The sequence below is a fragment of the Corythoichthys intestinalis genome, chromosome 13 (assembly GCF_030265065.1).
Source record: "Corythoichthys intestinalis isolate RoL2023-P3 chromosome 13, ASM3026506v1, whole genome shotgun sequence".
In the NCBI taxonomy this organism is placed as follows: domain Eukaryota; kingdom Metazoa; phylum Chordata; class Actinopteri; order Syngnathiformes; family Syngnathidae; genus Corythoichthys; species Corythoichthys intestinalis.
This window is the reverse complement of record NC_080407.1, coordinates 40,163,641-40,188,661: the sequence shown is the minus strand read 5'-3', so window position 1 is coordinate 40,188,661 and position 25,021 is coordinate 40,163,641. Positions and strand designations below refer to the sequence as shown.

General features: G+C 40.8%; 3 protein-coding genes across 4 annotated transcripts in view; 2 read left to right on the top strand and 1 right to left on the bottom strand.

The window, feature by feature from the left end:
• The window catches only part of LOC130928938 (oocyte zinc finger protein XlCOF6-like), a 31,673-nt gene extending 25,238 nt beyond the window's left edge, over window positions 1–6,435 (top strand). The window contains exon 4 of one of the 2 annotated variants that reach the window (XM_057855768.1): window positions 660–6,435. In XM_057855768.1, the coding sequence (XP_057711751.1) occupies window positions 660–2,071 (1,412 nt within the window). In that variant the 3' untranslated portion in view covers window positions 2,072–6,435. The remainder of the gene's footprint in view (window positions 1–659) is intronic. The other variant, XM_057855767.1, reaches the window with a different exon arrangement.
• The window catches only part of LOC130928951 (gastrula zinc finger protein XlCGF57.1-like), a 107,554-nt gene that overhangs the window by 59,183 nt on the left and 23,350 nt on the right, over window positions 1–25,021 (bottom strand). The gene's annotated exons all lie outside the window — the stretch shown is intronic.
• LOC130928955 (zinc finger protein OZF-like) lies at window positions 2,829–25,021 on the top strand. The gene is made up of 3 exons (XM_057855804.1): window positions 2,829–2,960; window positions 18,568–18,843; window positions 18,920–25,021. The coding sequence occupies exons 2-3, from the start codon at window positions 18,642–18,644 to the stop codon at window positions 20,224–20,226; spliced, it is 1,509 nt and encodes a 502-aa protein (XP_057711787.1). The 5' UTR covers window positions 2,829–2,960; window positions 18,568–18,641; the 3' UTR covers window positions 20,227–25,021.

Below are 25,021 nucleotides of genomic sequence, written 5' to 3'. Positions count from 1 at the left end.
AGAGATGGCTTGAGTGTTGAGGGCTGAAAAAGATAGGGAAAAGAGCAGACCTGATCCAGAGGTAGCTTTTTTTATCGACACCTTTTTCTTGGGTGTGTTGCCTTACACCACTGACAATGACATTCTCCTGTTTTAACAAGCTTTCCTTTACCACTATATTCCCTCTCTTTATTATATATTATATCCTCTGCATATGAAGGTGAATGGCATCACCTTGCTCTGGTGTTAGACTGGTCTTTTGGACGTCCGCACATGTTAATCCATTGTTCACTTTTTACCCCCCTCTGAGTTTTTGGCTTTGGGAAACGTATGACGAAAACATCCTTCATATGTGGACGTTGGTAATGTCTAGAGTCGTTTCTACAAGTTCCATACCAGCAGTGTTTCCCCGGCATGTTCTTTTCTGAAAGATTACCGGCAGAAAACAAGCAGTACTAGCATGGGTTGTATGCAAGCGCGCTTCTTCCGGCTTATAATAGTGACGTCACGCGGCCTTGCTGTCTAATAATCGCATTTGTGCGGTACGCTATTGGGTGCAATACAAGTGCTTCAAATTGGAGCCATTTAATCGGGTAAAAATACTTTCCATGATTTTTTTATGTTCATCCAACATGTTAATGACCTTTGAGTTCATACTTTGTCTCTGTTTTGTCTTGCAGGTTTCAGAAAAAATCTTTGTACTAAGCAGCAGGAGTCAAAATCTCCTGGCATTAAAGAGGAAGTTGAGCACCCGCAAATGAAAAAGGAAAAGCCAGATGACCAAAAGAAAGAAGAGCAAATTCCAATCAAAAAGGACGAGGTAGAACTTATTTTGGAGGTAGAGCCAGATGTTAAAGAGGAGGACGATATCACCAGGCCAGATGGTGAGCCTTTAAAGAGTGGAGAGGTCCTGAGTGAGACCAGCAGAAGCGCTCCAAGTGGCAGCAGCAGCTCAACAGAAGGATTGCAAGCGGACAGTTTCACAGCTCCAATATCAGATAGTGAAGATGCCATGTCACACTCGCTTGACAGTGATGATGAAGGTCTTAAGAAAGCTGACAGTGACAACAAAAGCAAATGCTCTGGGTGTGGGAAAATCTTTGCTACTCAGCAAAGTTGTCGTAGGCATATGAGGAGCCACACTGGAGAAAAACCTTTTCCCTGCTCAGTGTGTGGTCAAAGATTCTCTCACAAGGGAAACATGAAACTACACATAAGAACCCACACTGGAGAAAAACCTTTTTCCTGCTCAGTGTGTGGTCAAAGATTCTCTCACAAGGGAAACATGAAACTACACACAAGAACCCACACTGGAGAAAAACCTTTTTCCTGCTCAGTCTGTGGTCAGAGATTCTCTGACAAGGGAAACATGAAACAACACACAAGAAAACACACCGGTGAAAAACCTTTTTCCTGCTCAGTTTGCAACCAAAGATTCAGTTGGAAGGGTGCCCTAAAAATACACACAACAACCCACACTGGAGAAAACCCTTTTCCTTGCACAGTTTGTGGCAAAAGATTCAGTTGCAGGAGCTTCTTAACAACACACAGAAGAACCCACACTGGAGAAAAAACTTTTACCTGCACAGTTTGTGGCAAAGAATGGAGTTGCAAGAGCCACTTAACAACACACACAAGAACCCACACTGGAGAAAAACCTTTTCCTTGCTCAGTTTGCGGTCAACGATTCTCTCAGAAGCATCACTTAAAACAACACACAAGAACCCACACTGGGGAAAAACCTTTTTCCTGCTCAGTGTGTGGTCAAAGATTCTCTCACAAGGGAAACCTGAAACAACACACAAGAAACCACACTGATGAAAAACCTTTTCCCTGCTCAATGTGCGACCAAAGATTCAGGTGCATGAGCGCCCTAAAAATACACACAAGAACCCACACTAGAGAAAAACCTTTTCCCTGCTCAGTTTGCGGTCAACGATTCTCTCAGAAGCATCACTTAAAACGACACACAAGAACCCACACTGGGGAAAAACCTTTTTCCTGCTCAGTGTGTGGTCAAAGATTCAGATGCAAGAGGGCCCTAAAAATACACACAAGAACCCACACTGGGGTAAAGCCTTTTTCCTGTTAGGGTTTGGGTTGTGACCAAAGATTCAGTTGTAAGAGTGCGCTAAAAGTACATGCAAGAACCCACACTGGAGGAAACCTTTTCCTTGAGCAGTCTGCGGGAGAAGATAACAGTTGCAAGAGCCACTTAACAGCACACACAAGAGCCCACACTGGAGTAAAAACCTTTTTGCTTTGCAGTTTGTGGCAAAAGATTCAGTTGCAAGAACCGCCCAAAACCACACTCAAGAACCCACACTGGAGAATAACCTTTTTCATGCTCAGTTTGTGGCTAAAGATTCCCTTCAAAGGGAAACCTAACAAGACACAAGAATCCACACTGGAAAATAAGCTTTTCCTGCTCAATTTTTGGTCAGATTCTCTCTAAGGGAAACCTTAATACAACACATACAAACCCACACTGATGAAAAACCTTTTTTTTGTGCTCAGTTTGTGGTCAACGATTCAATCAGAAGGATCAGGTTAAGAGGTGTGTGATAAGTGGTGGCTAACGACGATTTTACCTGCATGTCAACCCTGCTGATTCATCAGTTGTGCATGCAGGACGATTGTATTCTTTGGACCTTCCTCAAATCCAGATGAGGATTTGTAGTTTTGGTGATATATGACACTATTGTCAAAAGAACTGGCTCACCTGATTTAGAATGAAAATGAAGTTAAGTCGCGTGATCCTTGGCCAGGATGATCTGGCAAAAATGTTGAGGCGCCGGCGACACAAAAGACATTTGCGGAGGCGGTCTGTCACGAATTCTGGCATCGGGTGGAAGCCAGCAAGCTGAGTTGCCCAGGGTTTTGTCTGATTTCTTTGCCGTGTGTTATAACCAGCCAGTGGGAAGCCATAGAAGATTTCTGGCGGCTACGGAACTTCCCAAACGGCGTTGGAAGCCTTGATGGTAAACACGTTATCATAAAAGCACCGAGGCACTCTGAATCAATGATGATGTGTCAAGTGTGTAAACTGTCTATTGTTGAAAATTACACATCAAAACAACTCTTTTGTCACCAAACCTGTGCCTTATTCTTCATATACTTGAAGTGTAAAATATAAGTCGCAGACTCACAGCAAACATATGCACCAAATAAATTATTTCGTGCACCAACCAAAAATACGACAAAGTGACAAAAAGCTGGCAGTTTTTCGCTGGCTGGGTCACCGCTTCATCGACCATTCGCTTCCGAACACACACATACTTGTCTCGGAGGTTCTTCCATTTTCTAATGCATTTGCTGACCTCCAGACCAGAATTTTTAGCAATCTCCTTTCACGAATTCCTTGCCATTTGGCAATCTTTATAATGTCTTGACAAATCATTGTACAGGTGGGCGTATTTGCGTACCTAGTCGATGATCCACTCGTCGGCTTGGTTCATTTTTGAGTTTAGTGCAAGAATGTTTGTAAATGGCGGTGATTTCGCGCTGAACTAGAAACAACAGTCTGAGCTGACCAATCACAGTCCATTTGCGTAACGTCACACGCATTGCGGTGATGCGTAGTCAGGATTTTGTGGAGGTGCGCATGTAAATGACCTCGTTCATAATTTTACGTGTTTGTAATTCATTTCCATTTATGAGAGTTCTTGCTTTTATTTTTAAAGGCCAAAGGAAGGCAAAATGCCGCAAAAGGTATCAACTGCTGAGAAGATAAGGAAGTAGGCAAAACGGCGTGCTGTCACGGTGAAAATAAGAACCAATACAGTTTTTTAAGCTCCTAAAAGTTCTTAGCACCTGGTTGGTAAGGGAACAAGGTTCGTATTGAAGGTTTCATTTTGTAAATAGGTTCATTATATTTCGCTAAGTATAAGATCTGCTGTCTGTCTGAGTCTTTCCGTTCATTTTCTGTACACCAGAGGGTCCTGTTGCCTTTCTAAATAATGTTTCATCAATAAGGGACAACAAGGGATATAAGTGCCTAGCCTGGTACACCAGACTCAACGCTGTTCCAGCTATTGAGTCTGGCCACCATTCCCACGGAAACAATTTCCAGGGCGGAGCAAGCCACAGCAAACAGACAGCGGAGTGGACCAATCAGCGACGGGCAGACGTGACGTTAGTAAAATGGCGACCGCAGGACGATGGACTTGCGCGCGGAAGTAAACATACGAAGAGAGCGGAGTTTATTCGACATGACTAGCGCGAGACAGACTGTTGTCAATGACTCGTGTCAATGTGTTTTTGGTCAATTAAAACTGATTTTACCGTGGATTGGAACATATTCTCGGCTCTGCCGTTCACCATCTATGCTGCTGAAGAGACGACTTTCGACGCGCAAGAGTGACGTTGCTCGTGAAGAACACGTCACGCAAATAAACGAATCTGATTTGTCGATTGATTTTGTACCTGCTCGAAAAGGCCGTTAATGGGATGGTTTCCAGACTATACTATCAGTGTTTGAAAAATACAGGGAGAATAGTCTGGCAGAGCCAGGCTAATAAGTGCCGTTAGTATTGTTTGCAATGATAATTGAATGGTTTATATTCATGTTATGGTTTATTTCCTGTTATAAAGAAAAATAAGTTTAAAAGGTTATAAATATATACAGTAATTGCACTCAAGGTAGAGATTGTCAAGGATTAGGTAATAATTTAAAGTCAAGGCAATTCATAAAGGCAATTAATATATACTTAAGGTTTAAAAGGAAGAAGGTAAAAAGTTATTGTTAATTACTAATTGTGTTGTTTTATTTGTGTACACCGTAGCTCTTACGGTGTGTTTACATCAAGGAGAGGAATAAAAGTTGTAAACCATCAGTTTGAGGGATCATCTTTTCAACTGGGATGCTACAGCACATCAGGCTACGGTGGAGGGTCGTAAATCGGGTCTGCCTTGACAGCGTAGGTCCGCCGCAGAAGCATTAACCAGCATTAAAGCAGGTCCTGAGAAGTTTCTCAAAGGCAAGAACAAGACCCTGTGCCAAGTGTACTTATGGACACCCCTATGTTTGAACATGGTGTTTGTTCAAGACAAACCGTGACGAGTACAGAAGTCCATTTACAGAACACCGCTTGAGTTCTGATAGGGGGGGCCGTTCCCCTCAATCATGCCTTACCAGGTCTCACCGTTATTGCCCACGTGAGCCTTGAAGTCCCCTAGGTGAAACGGAGTCCCCAGAGGGAGCGCTCTACAGCACACCCTCCAAGGACTCCAAAAAGAGTGGGTACTCTGAGCTGATGTTCTGTGCGTGAGCACAAAAAACAGTAGTAGATCAGTGAATAAAAACACTACTCTTACTCTTACTCTTGGGGCTACACAAGAGTTGTCACATGTTTTTATCTTTATTCCACAGATATGATTTTTTTTTTTTTTAACAGAGCTGCCAAGTAGCTGTAGGAGTAGCAAGTAGCTATGAGATGTCGCAACAATAATCACATGACTCCATTATACTAATCAGACGCAAGCTTGCGTCTGATATCTTCATGCCAGCCTGTTCTATCATTTGGTAAAAATGAAGTACCGTATTGGCCCGAATATAAGACTGTTTTTTTTTTTTTGCATTGAAATAAGACTGTAAAAGAGTGGGTCGTTTTATATTCGCTGTCTAGACATTATACCAATTCACGACGCTAGATGGCGCCAGATGTCATGGACGCGATGTTCTGTCATGACAGATCGCAGCTACTCTCAAGTTTAACCAGTTTGCAATATTTTATTGCTATGTTTTTCCTTATTCAGATTCATTTCAAGACTACAGTTACAGTTAGAATTCACTTTGATGGTTAATCCAGTTATTGCAATTTTGTTGTTTTATCACAATAGATTGGTTTATTTACATTTCAAAAACCAGAAGCCATTCATTTACGAATGTGATTGCACTTTAGTTTACATATTTAAATGTTCAGATATTTAGATTTGAATGAGGCAAAATAACATGCTTTTTCTCTCAAATATATTATAATCATTTGTTTCGGATGTACTGTAATTTTTGTTCAAAAAGTCTTTTTTCAAACTTGAGTCCTTAAAAAGAGGGGGTCGTCTTACAATCAGGGCCGTCTTATATTTGGTCCAGTACTGTATTTGATAAAGAGCGCTGCCCTCAACATGACCTGAAAGCACAGATTTTAACCTCTCTCAGTTTTTATTTGGCACCAATTGACCTTGGAAAACCTTTTAATTTCAAAATATTAATTATGAAGGAACTCTTCACTATTCAAACTAGGAACTTTTATCCACCAGAGGGCACTCATACTCTTAGGAGGAATAATGCTTCATTTAAGTAATTTTTTTCTATTGTCGGAATAAAATCATTATTATTATTTTATTTCGTTGGGTTAATGTGGTTATGTAATGGGTTATTCTAGAGTATCATTATAACAGCATTTCATATAGATAACTTTGTGCTCAGAAAAAAATACCATTGTTTAGTAAAAAAAAATCCAACAACAATATAAGCAGTTACTCACAATTTTACGCATTACTTGAGTATTCTTTTCACCAAATATATTTTTACTTGAGTAAATTTTTTGGATATCTACTTTTACGTGATTAATATCATTTTGAAGAAACGCAACTCTTAGTTCAGTACAATTGTTGGCTACTCTACCCAGCTCTGTTAATAACTCATTTTAGATAAGGGATCACATGAATTATTATGTTACTTAAACATTGTCCAAAAATTCTTGAACTACTGTTAATTAAAGGACCCTTATTGTTATTGTTATTGGATTGGTTCTCCCAATCCGATAAATGTACAAGCTGCAACGAAGATACTTCAGATACATACTTTCATGCTCTTTGGCAATGTAAACCAATACAAGATTTCTGGGCACAGGTAACGAAGAAACTCTTTCCTATTGAACTGCAGGATTCCATTGTCTCCAACTCTGTCTGCTTGGCGATCTGAATACAGTGAATATCTCTATCCATCAAACCCGTCCCCTACTAGCAAGTCTAACGATAGCCAAAAAAACAATATTGTTGAATTGGAAAAACAAACAAAACATTAGCATTAACCAATGGCTAAATCTAATCATTGAATATATAACATTAGAGAAAATATCTGCCAAACAGACAAATAAAATGGACAAATACAAACAACAGTGGGAAACGGTCGCAAGAATGATGAACATAGACTAACGATTCTCTCTCACCTGTGAAGGAATGCCACAAAAATAATAAAAATGTATACATAAATGGATGTATGCGGGGTGTCCAGGGAAGTTGTATGCATCCTTCTGCAGCTGGAAACTGGACATGTTTAAATCCGAACAGTTTTATACACTCCCAACAGCATGTAATAAATAATTTTTCTTCCTTCACAGTTTAGTCGGTCAATGGGCTTATTTTACAAGGATACTCATAGACAATTTGGTTTCCAGCTACTGGGGATCATATGCAACTTTTTTTGGAACACCCTATATATTACTTATCAGACTTGGAACAATTAAGGAACTATGCGTAAATAATACACTTCACTGGTCCTTGGCATACATCTAATGGTGTTTGATAAACGTCTTCTTCTATCAGCTTTACAGGTGGAGTTTGTTGGCGTCCTGCCCTGGGCCGTCCCGCCGCCGGTCTTGGCCCCCGGGATTTTCGGCCGGGGCTTGTCTGGTTGCATCTGGCTGTGCGGGGGGTCCCGTCGGGCGCGCGCTGGTGTCGTGGGCGGGTGGGGGGGCCGCGCGGGTGCCGGTCCGGGGCCGCGGCCCTTCCCCGGCCAGCCGGGGTGGGGTGGAGTTGGGGTGGGGGCCGGGGGGTGTATGCGGCAGCCATGGTTCCCTCCCAGGTCCGCCCGGCCGGAGCCGCGTCTCCCTGTAACGGGTGCCGGGGAGGTGCCCTCTGGTGCCATACCGCGCGCCCCTCTTGGCCCGGGGGTGGGTTACGGGGGGTGCGCTTCCCTCCCCTTGGTCTGTTTCCGGCCCTGTCCGCCTCCCTGGGCCACGGCTGCCCCCCGGCCGGCGGGGTCGTTAGCGGGGCCCGCGGGGCCTAGGGTGAGGCTTGCTGTCCCTTGCCGGTGGGGTGGACGCCCCCTGGTCGCCGGCTCTTGGTGTGGCGCCTGCTCGGGGTGCGGGGTGGGTGGGAGGGGGGTGGGCGGTCGCGGAGGCGCCGTGGGTGGTCTGGGGCCGGTGGTTCTGGTGGACGGGGCCACGCCCGCGGGAGCCTGCCTCTTAACTCACGCACTTCTCACTTCGGCACTGTAAATATTTTTCACCCTGGCACTTACATGCTCATACATTTCTCCGGGGAGAGTTGGGACGGGGCTTTACAGTCCCAGCCCGACTCCCCCCTGTTTTTTAATGCACCACACACCAAGGTTGTGGGATGGTTGGGACCTGTTGGGGGGGGGGGGGGGCCCTCACGGCTGCCTCCTCACCACAGGCCCCGCCATCCCTGCACCTTTTTTAAATGCATCACACACATCATACTCCACAGGAGAGCTCCGGCAAAGGGCGGTGGGACGGGCGGCTGGACAGAAACTCCATGCTGCGGTCCCACTGCCCCAAGCCAAGCTCTCCTATTTTAATGCATACATTGCACTACCCTCCCCTCACACCCCCATCACGGTGCTGGGTGATGGCTGCCAGTCGGGAACCTGGCAGCCACAGTAATAGGGTGGTTGGTGGGTCCCACACTTTTTCTATATGGCGTGGCTCCCGGGGTGTGGCCTCCCCTCTGCCTCGGCTGCCGGCCGCGGGAGTGGGTTGGGGGGTCGGGTCTCCGATCTTGCATCGCCCCGTGGCAGTTCCTGGGCGTTCTCCTGCCTCCGCCTTCCCCTCTCTTCTCTGGCTGGGCATCCGCCCTGCGCTCCGTCGCGGGTCGCTGGCTGGGCGCCGGTGTATCAGCGGGGTGTCGCCTGCACCGGCGGGGGACCCTGCCTTGCCTGGGGCTTGGTGGGCCGCTGGGGGTCCCGTGGCGTGCCGTGCCGGTTGGGGGGCTGTGGCTGTGGCTCGTGGCCCGGGTGGGCGGGCAGGGGTGGGTGTAGGCGTGGGGTTGGTGATGCGTCCCCTCCTGCCATCCCTGAAGGCCGGTTGATGGGCACACGGGTGGCCCGGGGGACCACCCTGGGTCCCGGGGGGGGGGACGGTGGCTCCTTTGCTGGGCGGCGGGAGGAGGGATGGGCTGCATTAAAGTTCCAGGACTCAACTTGTAGAGTAAAAGATGAGACCCCCCCGCCACGAACACTTGACTGTGTGCAAAATAATACACGCAAAGGTTGTTCTTCACACACAAGAAGGTTGGTTCTCTTTCGATGAGACGTTTACTGCACATGGAGACAGATCCCGGTCATTAGAATTAATTTTAAATGTTAAATGTAGTGCTGTCAATGAATTCTAATTTTTCACCGCATCTTTCATAGTTACAGCGCATCACAAAAGTGAGTACACCCCTCGCATTACTGCAAGTATTTAAGTAAATTTTTTCATGGGACAACACTGACAAAATGACACTTTGACACGATGAAAAGTAGTCTGTGTGCAGCTTATATGATAGCATGGATTTATTTTTCCCTCAAAATAACTCAAAATATAGCCATTAATATCTATCTAAATCCCTGGCAACAAAAGTGAGTCCAACCCTATGAAAAAACGTACATCCCTAGATGTCCAAATTGAGTACTGCTTGTCATTGTTCCTCCAAAATGTCATGTGACTCATTACAGCAGTGCTGTCAGCATTGCTGCAGAGATTGAAGAGGTAGGCGGTCAGCCTGTTATTGCTCAGACCATACGCCGCACTTTACATCAAAATGGTGTGCATGGCTGTCACCCCAGGAGGAAGCCTCTTCTGAAGACTGTACACAAGAAAGCCTGCCCATCTCATCAGACCATATGACATGGTTCCATGTGCTTTGTTGACATGTCTTCAGCAAACTGCGGGCTTTCTTGTGTACCGAATGGACAGGATGGTGTGCTCGTCGACGCATTTACGTCATCGATGACGTTGACTAATCAGGACAGCCCTATTTTAAAGTGCACCTCCTCCGTCTGGATAGAAATTCAGTTTTACAACAAAATAATAGCCGTATAACCAAAGACACAAATTCACATTCTCAGAGTTTACTCAACAGGCTTCATTATTTCTAAAATGATAGATCAATAATAAAGTTAAAAAAGTGGAATGAAATGATTAAGAAAAACAACAATGCTTCGATTAGCATATAAGCCTTGAAAGAATTAATAATAGCTGTCTTTTCAATTCTTACTGTACAAATAAATAATGTAGAAAATCCAGCCTTATCATAAAGCTCTTCTCTTTTCAGTGAATGAAAATCAAACTGTAGCCTCACAATAATACTAATTTAACATTACTAATTTAATTTTTAAAAAACACGACCGTTTAGTCTTAAGTTTTTTTTTTTTAGCACTTTGGGGGACAATGGAACACTGCTGTCTTTTTTTCTGTTACTCAGCACATCAGAACCAACCACCTGGCAGGCTCTCTGGGAACACGTCACAGGCAGTAGTACAGTGCCATAGTATTCTGTGCAAAGCATCTGTCAATTTCAACACGCGCTAATTGGTCCCATGAAAAATAATGAAAACCGGACATTTTTATAAATTTATAAAACCCCGCCAGGATGTAAAAATTGAAGATGCCCAGTCAAAAGAGGATTTTTGGACTAAGCCTGGGCCTAATTCTTAATTATCACGATTTTTTTTTTTTTTTTTCAAATGAGAAGTCTGATTTATTTATTTTATTATTATTTACACTTCATTTGGGGACATTCTTGAGTCACTTCTTTTTCAGCAGACAGAGTTGACAAAAATTTAACTCAAGAGTAGCGTTACAATATTACAGAAGTATAAATAGTCATCCAAAATGTGTACTCAAGTACAAATCAAAAAGTATTTGGTGAAAAGAATACTCAAGTATATCGTAAATTAACTGCTTACATTTTTGTTTTTTTTAAACAATGAATACAAGTTAAAGGAATATTCAAGTACATCGTAAATTGTAACTGCTTACACTTTTTTTTTCTTTTTTTTTAACAATGAATACAAATTTAAAAAAATAATCACACAGACACACAGAAGACACACAGTAGGCTTGTGCCACATAAACATTTTTATAAATTATTATCACGACAATTGTCGTTGAGAAATTGTTATTCCCACTCAATTTTTATTGTCATTCAATGTTCTAGATTGCACGCAAACAATAACTAAAATAAACTGACAAACTATTCAACTGGCATGTTTCCAAACGCAGCAGTTTAAAACTACGTTTCCCATAATGCCTAGTGCGGCTTTGCTATATAAGTTTACAATCATCTGTAGCACAACGATGCGACACCAAACGGGATTTTACAGATCATGCCAGTACAAAACTCCGACAGAAGTCAACAGTTGCCATTATATACGTATTTATCGTAAAAAACTTAACAACTGTGCAGGCGCACCCACTTAGAATATAATACTAACATTCAACCAAATACACGAACGCAGAACAATTATTACAAGACTAATACAACATACCACATCTCTTTGTACCCATATATTGTATAATATATATAACAGAAGCAACATTAACAGAAGATAAACTTACAGAAAGGTGCACGGAGCACTATAAACGTCTCTTAAAACTACTTATTGTAGTCTGTGACTGCCTGTTCTCTTGCCAAACCGTCAACCCAGTAGATGGCGGTAATGCCCCATAATACAAGGGGTAAACTGTACTCCTTCTCCCGCCTCTACTAGTAGGAGGTATGACAGCGCAGGCAAGCGCTGCCCCCCAGCGGCCGTTGGGATTCTCTTCAAATTGGTCCCGTGAAAAATCAAAAAACAGACATTTTCATGAATTAATAAAACCCGGCCGGATGACGAGGACACGACGTGAAAGGTGGACATGTCCGGGCAAAAGAGGACGTTTGGTCACCCTACATAACATAGCGTTGTGGAGTGATGAGGGTGTAAAATAAAAACTCAATAATGCTAACTATCAATTTTAGCTCAGTAGTCATTGCTGGATAAAACTTGCCTGGTACACCAGACTCACCGCTGTTCCAGCTCAGTGTTTGAAAAATACAGGGAGAACAGTCTGGCAGAGCCAGGCAAGGATAAAACACCAAGTAGCACTGGTCCCGAATGTGCTCCCATACAGCCTGTATCATACATTTATTTTGAACACTGCAAAAACTTAAAATCCTATCAGGACTTACAGTTTAGACTGACTGCAAACTTAACGAGAACTTAAAAATGGCTTGACACAAATAATAATAATAATAATACATTTTATTTCTAGAGCGCTTTTCAAACACACAAAGACGCTTTACAAGAGACATGGAATCACAGTACGATAAAAAGGTTTTAAAAGGATAAAAAATTAAAATCACAATAAAAAGAAGTAAATATTATGACAGCTAGGGGTTATGGTGGGTAAGAAGAGTGAACAGGTGTGTTCAAATAGAAATTCGATTGAAACGTGGGAAAAAAATAACTTTTAAGTGATGTGTGTTATCAAGCGTAACAGCATTTATATATATATATATATATATATATATATATATATATATATATATATATAATTTTTTTTTTTTCTTTTTTAATAAGATCTAAATATTTTTGAGTGAAAGCAGTGAATTAGTCTTTTTTTATTCTAGTTACATCTGAGATGCAATTGTTGGCTGTTTTCAACAATATACATCGAAAATAAAGACATTGATTGACTGAAAATGGTTCAAGATTAGATGAAATGTCTTGTTTTCTCATGTATATTTATAATTGCTCTTCACCTAAAAATATATTTGTTTTATCCGATTACGTGATTAATCGATAGAATTTTCAGTCGATTACTCGATGACTAAAATCTTCGATAGCTGCAGAGTTGACAGAACATCGCTTCAATGATATCTGGCGCCATCTAGCGTCGTGAATGGGAAAATAGCTGAGAGCTGTCATGACAGAACATTGCGTCAATGATATCTGGCGCCATCTAGCGTCGTGAATGGGTATAATGTCGAGAGCGCGAATATAAGACGACCCTCTTTTTTTCAGTCTTATTTAAATGCAAAAAACACCATCTTATATTCTGGCCAATACAGTAATTCACAAAAACATTTTGGAAGAAACAAATTCTTTATTAAAGTACAAGTAAACACATACAGTGCCTTGCAAAAGTATTCGGCCCCCTTGAATCTTGCAACCTTTCGCCACATTTCAGGCTTCAAACATAAAGATATGAAATTTAATTTTTTTGTCAAGAATCAACAACAAGTGGGACACAATCGTGAAGTGGAACAACATTTATTGGATAATTTAAACTTTTTTAACAAATAAAAAACTGAAAAGTGGGGCGTGCAATATTATTCGGCCCCTTTACTTTCAGTGCAGCAAACTCACTCCAGAAGTTCAGTGAGGATCTCTGAATGATCCAATGTTGTCCTAAATGACCGATGATGATAAATAGAATCCACCTGTGTGTAATCAAGTCTCCGTATAAATGCACCTGCTCTGTGATAGTCTCAGGGTTCTGTTTAAAGTGCAGAGAGCGTTATGAAAACCAAGGAACACACCAGGCAGGTCCGAGATACTGTTGTGGAGAAGTTTAAAGCCGGATTTGGATCCAAAAAGATTTCCCAAGCTTTAAACATCTCAAGGAGCACTGTGCAAGCCATCATACTGAAATGGAAGGAGCATCAGACCACTGCAAATCTACCAAGACCCGGCCGTCCTTCCAAACTTTCTTCTCAAACAAGGAGAAAACTGATCAGAGATGCAGCCAAGAGGCCCATGATCACTCTGGATGAACTGCAGAGATCTACAGCTGAGGTTGGGGAGTCTGTCCATAGGACAACAATCAGTCGTACACTGCACAAATCTGGCCTTTATGGAAGAGTGGCAAGAAGAAAGCCATTTCTCAAAGATATCCATAAAAAGTCTAGTTTAAAGTTTGCCACAAGCCACCTGGGAGACACACCAAACGTGTGGAAGAAGGTGCTCTGGTCAGATGAAACCAAAATTGAGCTTTTTGGCCACAATGCAAAACGATATGTTTGGCGTAAAAGCAACACAGCTCATCACCCTGAACACACCATCCCCACTGTCAAACATGGTGGTGGCAGCATCATGGTTTGGGCCTGCTTTTCTTCAGCAGGGACAGGGAAGATGGTTAAAATTGACGGGAAGATGGATGCAGTCAAATACAGGAACATTCTGGAAGAAAACCTGTTGGTATCTGCACAAGACCTGAGACTGGGACGGAGATGTATCTTCCAACAGGACAATGATCCAAAACATAAAGCCAAATCTACAATGGAATGGTTAAAAAATAAACGTATCCAGGTGTTAGAATGGCCAAGTCAAAGTCCAGACCTGAATCCAATCGAGAATCTGTGGAAAGAGCTGAAGACTGCTGTTCACAAACACTCTCCATCCAACCTCACTGAGCTCGAGCTGTTTTGCAAGAAAGAATGGGCAAGAATGTCAGTCTCTTGATGTGCAAAACTGATAGAAACATACCCCAAGCGACTTGCAGCTGTAATTGGAGCAAAAGGTGGCGCTACAAAGTATTAACGCAAGGGGGCCGAATAATATTGCACGCCCCACTTTTCAGTTTTTTATTTGTTAAAAAGTTTAAATTATCCAATAAATTTTGTTCCACTTCACGATTGTGTCCCACTTGTTGTTGATTCTTGACAAAAAATTAAAATTTTTATATCTTTATGTTGGAAGCCTGAAATGTGGTGAAAGGTTGCAAGGTTCAAGGGGGCCGAATACTTTTGCAAGGCACTGTAAATAACAATAATAAATCACAAATAAACAATGAGGTCAAATGCTGATGGTATTAACTAGTGCAAAAGAATGGAATGTAAACAGATTCAGAACACTGTGTGTACTGCCCAAAGCAGTGCGTTTCCTTTGTGCACTGCCCGACAGCCAGCTAAAAATGAATGTAAATTCTCTAAACCACTAGGCTTGCTCTTTTGTTGCTTTTATGAGAAGACAGTTGTCATAATATTGTGAAACTATAACAGAAACATCCTCATATTCAGTACTCAATATACAACAAACTACACAATATTATATGGATAGCACAAATTGCTTGAGCTACTAGCCTCAGCATAGGCTGGCTTCTATAACTCAACAACTTAAGGCGTTTTGTACACACACCTTTTCTCCACATAAATATACATATACCGCGTATTCATATGTTATTATAAACACTAAAATACTAATATATATTTCCGAAGCAGAAACATAACAGAAAGCATTCACGGGTGTCAATGCTACTGCTAGACACCAGACTGTGTAAGTGAATGACAGGGTACCCGCGGGTTATTAAAAGTTTTAAAAAAGCATTGAATTTAGTTTTCCATGATTAAAGGTATTAAAAGTATTAAATTAGCTGTTGTAAGTCTGGAATTTTTTCACCGTGGTCTTAATTTTCAAGAACATCTCAGTGCAACCTAAATTATATCCGTGACAAAGTTTTTTTTTGTTTTTTTTAAATCAATAACGAAGATGACACGTAGAATATTTACGATGCACTACACTACAGATCGAAATGCAACTCGTGCGTGCCAAACCACCACAACCGGCAAAACGGAGAACCCACCCACCTCTGCATCGGGAATGCGTCCGTTTGTCGGTGGAACGAAAACCCTGCAGGCAGAAGTATTGTGGATTCTGAACACCAAAACAGACCACCATTCATATACTTCAAATGAGTCCATTGGTGATCTGTTTCGGATATTACATCATTTTTGGTCGGCATCGGCTGTCACAATGTTGGTCATATTGCGTTTTGTTCCAGAGGGAGCGTTCCCGATGTCGTAACTGTCTTTTGTAACGAATTTTCAGTTGGCAGGAAAAAAACGCACATTTTCTTCATGTTTAAATAGTCTACACATTTTAAAGATCATTATAAATGCATTTACAGAACGAAATAACGCTGTAAAAGTTTGTTAAACATAATGTTGGTCAAATCGTGTTTTTTTCCGGAGGGAGTATTCCCGACTCCGTAACTGCAGCCAATTTAAGCTCACTAAGACTTTAAGATAGAGGTAAAATCGGGCCTAAAAAGTCCAGCCCGACCCACGTTTTGTGTGATAACATTTGTGACGATGTCTGCATAAAAGCCTATCTTTTGTAACGAATTCTCAGTTAGCAGGAAAAAAAAACGCACATTTTCTTAATGTTTAAATAGACTACATATTTTTATGATCATTATAAATTTATTTACACAACGAAATAACGCTGGAAAAGTTTGTTAAATATAAATAAACATATGCGGTTTTGCGGACTCGCAGAGGGAAAGATTAAAAAGGGCCTATAGGCCTATAGCTCTGGCTCTGCAATGACCATACTGCGCCTTCTTTTTTTTTTTATCCAAATTATTCATCTTATAACAAGTATTCCTTAGTTTATCATCCATACATCGTTAATATATAGTTATTTCAAAAAGTTAGCGAGAAAGAACCCTGGCCCGGCCCGACGTAATATTTGACATTTTAATTTTGGTCATGTTTTCAGTTTAATTTAGCTGTTTCCAGCTTGCTATGTTTATAATTGCGATGTTTGTTTACCGCTTTTCCTCTTACTGCGAAGAGGGAGGAAGTTACATCGGCCGCCGCTATGATATTTAAGTAATCAGCCATCTGCTGTGACCCGGGAATTTAACGCCTGCTTTCACACACACTGCTTCCCATGTCAGTCGACACGGGAAATTGTTTTCACACACAACTGCTGCAAGGTTAAGTCCCGCGATATTCCCGTTGTTTTGGAGTATGTGATAGGGGCTCAAGTTACATCCAGATACTTTAGGTTGCAGTTTATGGGTCATGCGAAGGCAGTGGATCTGCTTAAACATTTCGGTTTGCCTTTCGAATGAATGTGAATTTCGCCGTTTTAACTCAAGAGTTAGCCATGTTTACTGGGGTCTTGGCAGGTGCACTAGCGGCTAGCCTGTTACAGAAGATGGCTGGTCTGAGTCATGTCCTCCTCCTCTTTTTGTCCATAATTATTGTGTGCGTGTGTGGGTTTAAAAAAATTCTAACAGACTTTATAATGTTACTTTAAATGTGTTTAAATTGTATCTTCAATATATGTGCATTCTTTTGTCAAACACACTTAGTAATTGAGGTTAAATTTGGTGTTCAGTGCTTTATTTATTTAATATGATTCAATATGATCTATATAATGGGTGCAAGAAAAGTATTAATTTTCAGTTGAAATGGCATTAAAAAAGGTCTTAAAAGTGTTGAATTTAGATTTATAAATTCTGGGGGGACCCTGAATGAGCTTGTGAGCCAAACTGTGACAAAAAGTTCGACATTCATTTTTCATCTTGTTTATATTCACATCAAATAATGACATGTCAAAGAGACAAATACAGCTGAAATAGCAAAAATATTTTTGGGAATATTCCAATTTAGGGCCTTTCTGTGATTACTTCATTGACAATACTATTCAACCCCTTAGGTATGGATAACTTGAGAACTTAGTACAACATCCTTTGCAACAGTAACATCCATTAGAGGTGAAGCATAGCTTGACAAGTTTCTTGCAGTGATTCATACTAGAGATGCACGATAATATCGGTCACCGATAATTATTGGCCGATAATGGCAATTATGACGTCACACAGATAATCCAGATAAAACGAAATTCAACCGATAATGCAATCCGATAATTATATACTTGATTTAGCCTCCAAATGTGCGCAATCAACAGTTTTGTCCAATTCTGATAGTTTTAAGGAGGTGTTTTTGCAGTGTAGTAATGTGATATATGTTAGGAATGGCTTACTTTTAAAGGCATTTTTGTGCAACTTTGGTGTTTACTCTCTAAGTAATTGCTGCCAAAAGCTTACCATTACACAACGTCATTGCCATTGTTTAATTGTTGGAAATTACTACTTGTTCACATTTGATGTGGAAAAAAATAGCACTAAATTACATTTTTGCACAGTAACATTTGATCTTTGTAGACTTTAAATTTTTACATACATATTTGAATAGAATTATCGGCAAGACATTATCGGTTATCGGGTGGAAGGGGCAGGAAAATATCGGTTATCGATATCGGTTGAAAAATGTATTATCGTGCATCACTAATTCATACATATCTTTGCCCATTCCTCATAGGCAAAGGCCTCCAGTTCATTAACATTTTTGAGCTTGTGTGCTGCACCTGCCTTCTTCAACCAGAGATTTTCAATGGGTTTTAAGTATGGTTATTGCGATGGCAACTCCAGAATCTTCCAGCACTTCTTATGCAACCAAGATGTGGTAGATGTTGAGGTATGCTCAGGATCATTGTCGTGTTGGATGGTCCAACCCCACCCAAGCCTCAGCTTTGTCAATGACTGCATGACATGCATACATTTTTGTGTGTTTTTTTTTAAATCAATAAATAATAATAATATAATATTTCAAATTGCCACTGCTTGCACCTGAAGGATGAGGGCATGTCAATGCACAATGACTAACAGCCAATCGGTGCATTGTCTGGTACGCGCGTGTACATACACACTCTCTCTCGCGCTCTCTCAGCTAGTCTACCCTCACGGCCTACCAGCTGCATAGATGGTCTATAAAATGTATCATTGGTCTTCTTGTGTCTTGCAGGTTTCAGCAAATATCTTGGTCCTGACGCACAACAGCTAAAGAGAGAAGTACAACTTCCAATCAAAAAGAAGGAGATGGAGCTGCCATACGTTAAAGAGGAGGACAATATCACCATGTCGACTGGTGAACCCTTGAATAGCGAGGATGGTCCGAGTGAGGCCAGCAGAGGGACAGAGCCTCCAAGCACCAGCTCAACAAGAGGATCGCAAGCACACATTTTCATCGCACCATCAGATAGAAATGGAGCCATGTCACACTCACCTTCCAAAGATGATGGTCATAAGAAATCTCACTGTGACGACAAACTGCAAATGCTCTCAAATTATATCTTTTGTCTTCTTGTATCTTGCAGGTTTCAGCAAATATCTTGGTCTTCAGTGGCAGGAGTCTCCTGGCGTTAAAGAGGAAGTTGAGCACCCGCATATGAAAGAGGAAGAGCCAGAGCACCCTCAACAGCAAAAGAGAGAAGTGCAACTTCCAATCAAAAAGGAGGAGGTAAAGCTGCCATATGTTAAAGAGGAGGATGATATCATCATGTCGACTGGTGAGCCCTTGAATAGCGAGGCTGGTCCGAGTGAGGCCAGCACAGGGGTGGAGCCTCCAAGCTGCAGAAGCAGCAGCAGCTCAAAAGAACCATTGAAAGCGGACATTTTCATCGCTCCATCAGACAGAAATGGTGTCACGTCACACTCTCCTTACAATGATGATGGTCATAAGAAATCTCAGTGTGACGACAAACTCTGCAAATGCTCTCTGTGTGGGAAAACCTTTGCTGATCAGTATTGTTGTCGTATGCATATGAGGAGCCACAATGGTGAAAATCCTCTTGTCTGCTCAGTTTGTGGTAAAAATTTCACTCAGAAGAGCAAATTAGACAGACACACAAGAACCCACACTGGTGAAAGACCTTTTTCCTGCTCAGTTTGTGGTCAAACATTCACTTGGAAGAGCAACTTAAACAAACACACAAGAACCCACACTAGTGAAAAACCTTTTTCCTGCTCAGATTGTGGTAAAAAATTCTCTGAAAAAAGCACCTTGAAACAACACACAAGAACCCATACTGGTGAAAAACGTTTTTCCTGCTCAGATTGTGGTAAAAAATTCTCTGAAAAATGCACCTTGAAACAACACACAAGAACCCATACTGGTGAAAAACCTTTCGTCTGCTCAGTTTGTGGTCAAAAATTCTCTGTAAAAGGCAACTTGAAACAACACTCAAGAATCCATACTGGTGAAAAACCTTTCGTCTGCTCAGTTTGTGGTCAAGGATTCACTCAAATTTGCCATTTAAAAGTACACACTAGAATCCACACTGGTGAAAAACCTTTTTCCTGCTCAGTTTGTGGTCAAGGTTTCACTTCGAAGAGAAACTTAAAAATACACGAAAGAACCCACACTGGTGAAAAATCTTTTTCCTGTTCATATTGTGGTCAAGGGTTCAGTCGCAAGAGCCACTTGCAAAGTCACACAAGAACCCACACTGGCGAAAAACCTTTTTGCTGCTCAGATTGTGGTCAAGACTTCACTCAAATTCACCACTTAAAAGTACACATTAGAACCCACTCTGGTGAAAAGCCTTTTTCCTGCTCAGTTTGTGGTCAAGGATTCACTCAAATTCGTCACTTAAAAGTACACATTAGAACCCATACAGGTTAAAAACTCTTTGCGTGGTCAGTTTGTGGTCAAACATTTACTTGGAAGAGCAACTTTATCACACAAGAACCCACACTGGTGAAAAAACTTTTTCCTGCTCAGTTTGTGGTAAAAAATTCTCTGATAAAGGCAATTTGAAACGACACACAATAACCCACATTCGTGAAAAATATTTTGTCTGCTCAATTTTTGGTCAATGATTCGCTCTAAAGCAACACTTGAAAAAACACATGAGAACCCACACTGGAGAAAAAACATTTTCCTGCTCAGTTTGTGGTCAAAAATTCACTCGAAAGAGTAGCTTAAACACACACACAAGAACCCACACTGGGGAAAAAAAACATTTTCCTGCTCAGTTTTGGGTCAAGGATTCACGCGAATTCAACACTTAAAAGGACAGGCAAGAACCCACACTGGTGAAAAACCTTTTTCCTGCTCAGTTTGTGATCAAAAATTTGCTCGCAAGGATCAGATTAACAGACACGTGTGTATTGGGGTGGGAAGCAGTGGCCAATGAAAGTTTTGCCTGTCATCCATGCTGCCTTCATCAGATTGTGCACGCAGATCGCACGCAGTCAATTGTAGAGGTTCCTCAAATCCTGTTGAGGATTGGCAGTATTGGTGCCTTACATGAGCTTTATCCAATCCTTGTCTTATGTGGATCCACACTATTTCCAAAAGTATTGGCTCACCTGATTTAACTCTCAAGTTGAGTGGCATTATTTATACAATACTCTTTCAAACTACACTTTTCACAGATGATTTTTGAAACGGTAGACCCCAAATTACAAAAAATTCTAAATCATTCATCAATAATAAAATGACATAAATATGGAAAATTATGATTGGCTCGCAAATATTTTTTTGGGGGGGAGGGGTGATTATACGTAATTTAAAAAGTTACTATTACTACTCTTGATTGACAGTGATATATTACGACAGTATTGGGGACAAATAAAGGGAGGGAAAAAATGACTACGTTATTAAAGTTGTACTCTTACTACAAGAAAAAATGTCAAATTATTACGTAGGAGTAATGTCGCTGAATAAGGGACTACGCACTTTATGTACATGTACCTTAGCTGGGAGCTCCGACAAAGCATCTGTAAAATCCTTCCATTGATTATAATTTGATGTAGATGAGCTAAAAGATAACAGATTTCCTTATTTTGGAAACTGATTCTAAAACACAGCCTCGCGAGATGCTTTCATTATTGTTGACTTTCATAGAGGCGGCAAAGCGCTACAGAAAGTACGTGGCTGCTTATTCAGCTACATTACCTCTACGTAACAGAACGATTTTTTCCCCCTCGTAATAACTACTACTATAATCTCATAATCCTCTTTTCTTTATTTTGACCTAATACTTTGTGGTACAAATCGGACAATGATGATTGAAACAATCAATGATTGTTGATCAATGATGAAACTCTCTCGACTCTGCTTCGAATTTTAAAGTGCTTGTACTTCACTGCGCTTGTTAAATTTATTCATTACAAACAACTTGTTTTTATTCAGTCCTAGCCTCCCCTTCCCTTTGTTCAGAACAAGCTAATTATAATTCTATAACTCAAAACTAGGGTTGTAACGAAAACCGATGCTTCATTACAAAGTTGATTCTAAGATTCAGAAAATGTGACGGGACTGCCTTTTCTGCAATACCCGAAGTATTGCCGGTACCGACGCGGTCGACACGATCTGGCCGCTTCTTTTGTGTGGCATACGAGACTGGGCTGCACAAGTTGCCCCACAAGCGGTTATTTACACCGTTAAAATGGGGGTAGTAAATGAGTGGTTCCATGGCAACCCACGCTGTGCTAAAGAACGTGAAAAACAGTCAATGTATGCAACAGGGCAGTGACATGTGCATTTATGTCGTCTTTTTTTTTTTTTTTTTTTTAACCTTTTTTAGTTTAACCCTTTTACACCTAAGCCTATTATTTTTTCCCAAATCTGCATACCTATGATGATGCCTTTATATTTCAAAGAAAAATAATCACAATTGCCAGATTGGGTCCCTTTTTTAGGTCATCATAACCTTCATGTTCAAACTTGTTTTCTTCAACCAATTATAATCAAAATTTTGGACCCAAAAAGACAAAAAAAAATCTAAACATTTTTGTCAAAATTTGTAATATTGATGTCCCATTGACAACCAAACATGCTCGATGAAACATTTTTAAGCGGGATATTTAGTCAACTTGTTTGGATAAACATTCAACAGAAAAAAATGAGACTGAATAGTTTTATGTTTGATAAGTCAACAAAAACGGCAGGTATGGTCAAGGGCGTTTTTGTCCTTTCTACATATTATGGTCAAAACGGGTTATATACAGGAGACCAACAGTGCAAAATAGTGACATATATATTATATACAGTATATAATACATTATATATTTTGTATATAAACTATAATATACAATTTATTGGATACCTTCCCTCTCAATGTGCAAAACAGGCCATAAAATGAAAACTATGTACATTTTGGGCATGTTGTGACTCAGTGGTAGAGTAGTTCTCCCCCAACCCAGAGGTTGTGGGTTCGATTCTCTGCCCTGATTAACTCGCCTAAGTATCCTTGAGCAAAATACTGAACCCCGCATTGCTCCTGGTGCTGTGTGAACATTAGGTAGATGGCGATGTAGTGTAAAGCGCTTTGAGAGCCTTGAAAGGTGGGAAAGCGCTATACAAGTATAATACCATAACCATTTTTTAATCTTTGATTCCTAAGAGATCCTTGTCAGTTCCTCTCAGGCTGGAAACACAGGCCCACATTGTATGTCTCACACATCCAGGCAGTGCTCTTCTGCAGAGCTGGCGCCTCATTGCTGGCTCTCTACGATTTTGGTCTATGACCACACTGGAATCTCCAGCTCCAGCATCTCCACAGTCCTCTCTAGGATATAGGTCCGTTAGAAGACGAGTACTTATTTTATTGTCATTTCACAGCACATACACAGTATATCTGTTCCTCATCACAACACAAACTGTAGCAAAGTAGTAGCAGGGGTAAAAGTGGCTAGAAATTTCTTGCCGGAACTCCCTGACATGAAGGTCGCCACGGAGCCAGATAAAAAAAAAAAAAAAAAAAATTAGGGGGAGGGGGTGGGGCTCAAACCTCGGAAAACCACTGAATTGCAGATAAAACTGCTTTTGGTAGTTACTCCTATAACACAAACACATTTTCGTTCAAAATTGTGTTTTTTTTTCCCCAATGATTTGCATAATAAAATTTAACAGAACCAGCAGTAACCCCAACATCCATCTCCTAATTTCCCCCCCACATTTCCTAAATGCAAAACCTCCACTTTAACTACTTAAGAACATTGGATGTTCATTGAAATAGTGTACTCCACATAACACGTCACCTTTGCTCAATAATATTCATTATGTAATACAATATTCATTATATAGTACTATGATCCCATTTACCGGCATTATGTACTATTCGTATGGCTCATTTTTGCAAAATGGATAGTGATTTTATTGTACACTATTAGGTTTTACCCCAGACCTCTGCACAGTAGTGTATATATGGCAGGATTAAAGAATGTGGAGCGATTTATTGTCAAGACTGTTTAGCTTTATTCAGGACTGATATGCTTCTTGATACTTTGTATATGTTTTACTATACAGGAGCTTTCTAGTTAACCTTGTCATCAATAACTACCCCAAGAAACTTATTTTCATTGACCCTTTCAATATTCACCCCATCTATTTGTATTTGTACCTGACTATATTAATTGTATTTGCTAAATAAAACGAATATGGTTTACTTAAATTTAATGAGAATTTGTTTCTGTCAAACCATGTCTTTAGTTTACAAATTTCATCAGAAACCCTCCCCAGGAGCTCATGCACATCCCCCCAGAGCAAAAGATACTTGCGTCATCTGCAAATAGAACTAATTATATTATTCTTGAAACTTTGTATATATAATTCATTTAAAGAATAAACAGTTTTGGACCTAACACTCAACAATCAATTCATTAAGAATTGAAGGTAAGATTTTTCCGATCCATTATCGATATTGCTTAACGATTTGACACTTTATCGATTCTCTTATCGATTCTAATTTGGACTAATGGACTGAATGAGGTTCTGGGTTCAATATGTTTTATGGTTCATTTGCCCGGGGGGTCGGTTAGAACACAAGGAGCGGATAGTGGAGTTGGTCTTTGGCACTTTTAATCCAGTGATGGCAAACTGAAGCATCATGAAGCAATGAGGCTTTCCATCAAACTGGTTCGCTCCTGAGCCGAAGCATCATGAGGCTTCATTTGTTCTATTGCGCCTTCATGTGGAAAATAAATGACATGACAGACAGAGTGATTAAAATGATACCATGGATTTGATGGGGTCAAAAGGGCAGGGAGTTGTTATGTGAATGAATGTGCGTGTGTTACTTGAAAATAAGCCTAGATATGGCCTATAAGAAATCCAGCCCGACCCGGCCCGAGCAATTAACTTAACTTTCAGGTCCGAGGCCGAAAAAACCCGAACATTTATTTTTTTTATTTGTATCCCAGAGCCCGGAAAAAAGCCAAAATTTTATTTTTTATTTGTGGGGACCCAGAAGGAGGAAATGCAGGGATGCAATGCGTCAGTCAGACCTGGACAGAGCACTGCTTGGAAAATGGTTGCATTTTGTGTGATCACATTTGTGACAACACCTATGTGCATAATGATAACAAATTAAAGCCTGTCTTTTGTTACAAATTCCCCCAGTTGAACAAGACTGTAAAATGTATATTCAATAAACATTTATATCTTTCATACAGTGCCATGCAAAAGTATT

What these genes read in the sequence shown, in the direction of transcription:
- LOC130928955 (XM_057855804.1), top strand. Translation starts at nt 18,642, where the DNA reads ATGGAGCTGCCATACGTTAAAGAGGAGGACAATATCACCATGTCGACT. An exon ending in CTCACCTTCCAAAGATGATG is followed by an intron (nt 18,844 to 18,919) that starts GTCATAAGAAAT and finishes TGTATCTTGCAG; the next exon opens with GTTTCAGCAAATATCTTGGT.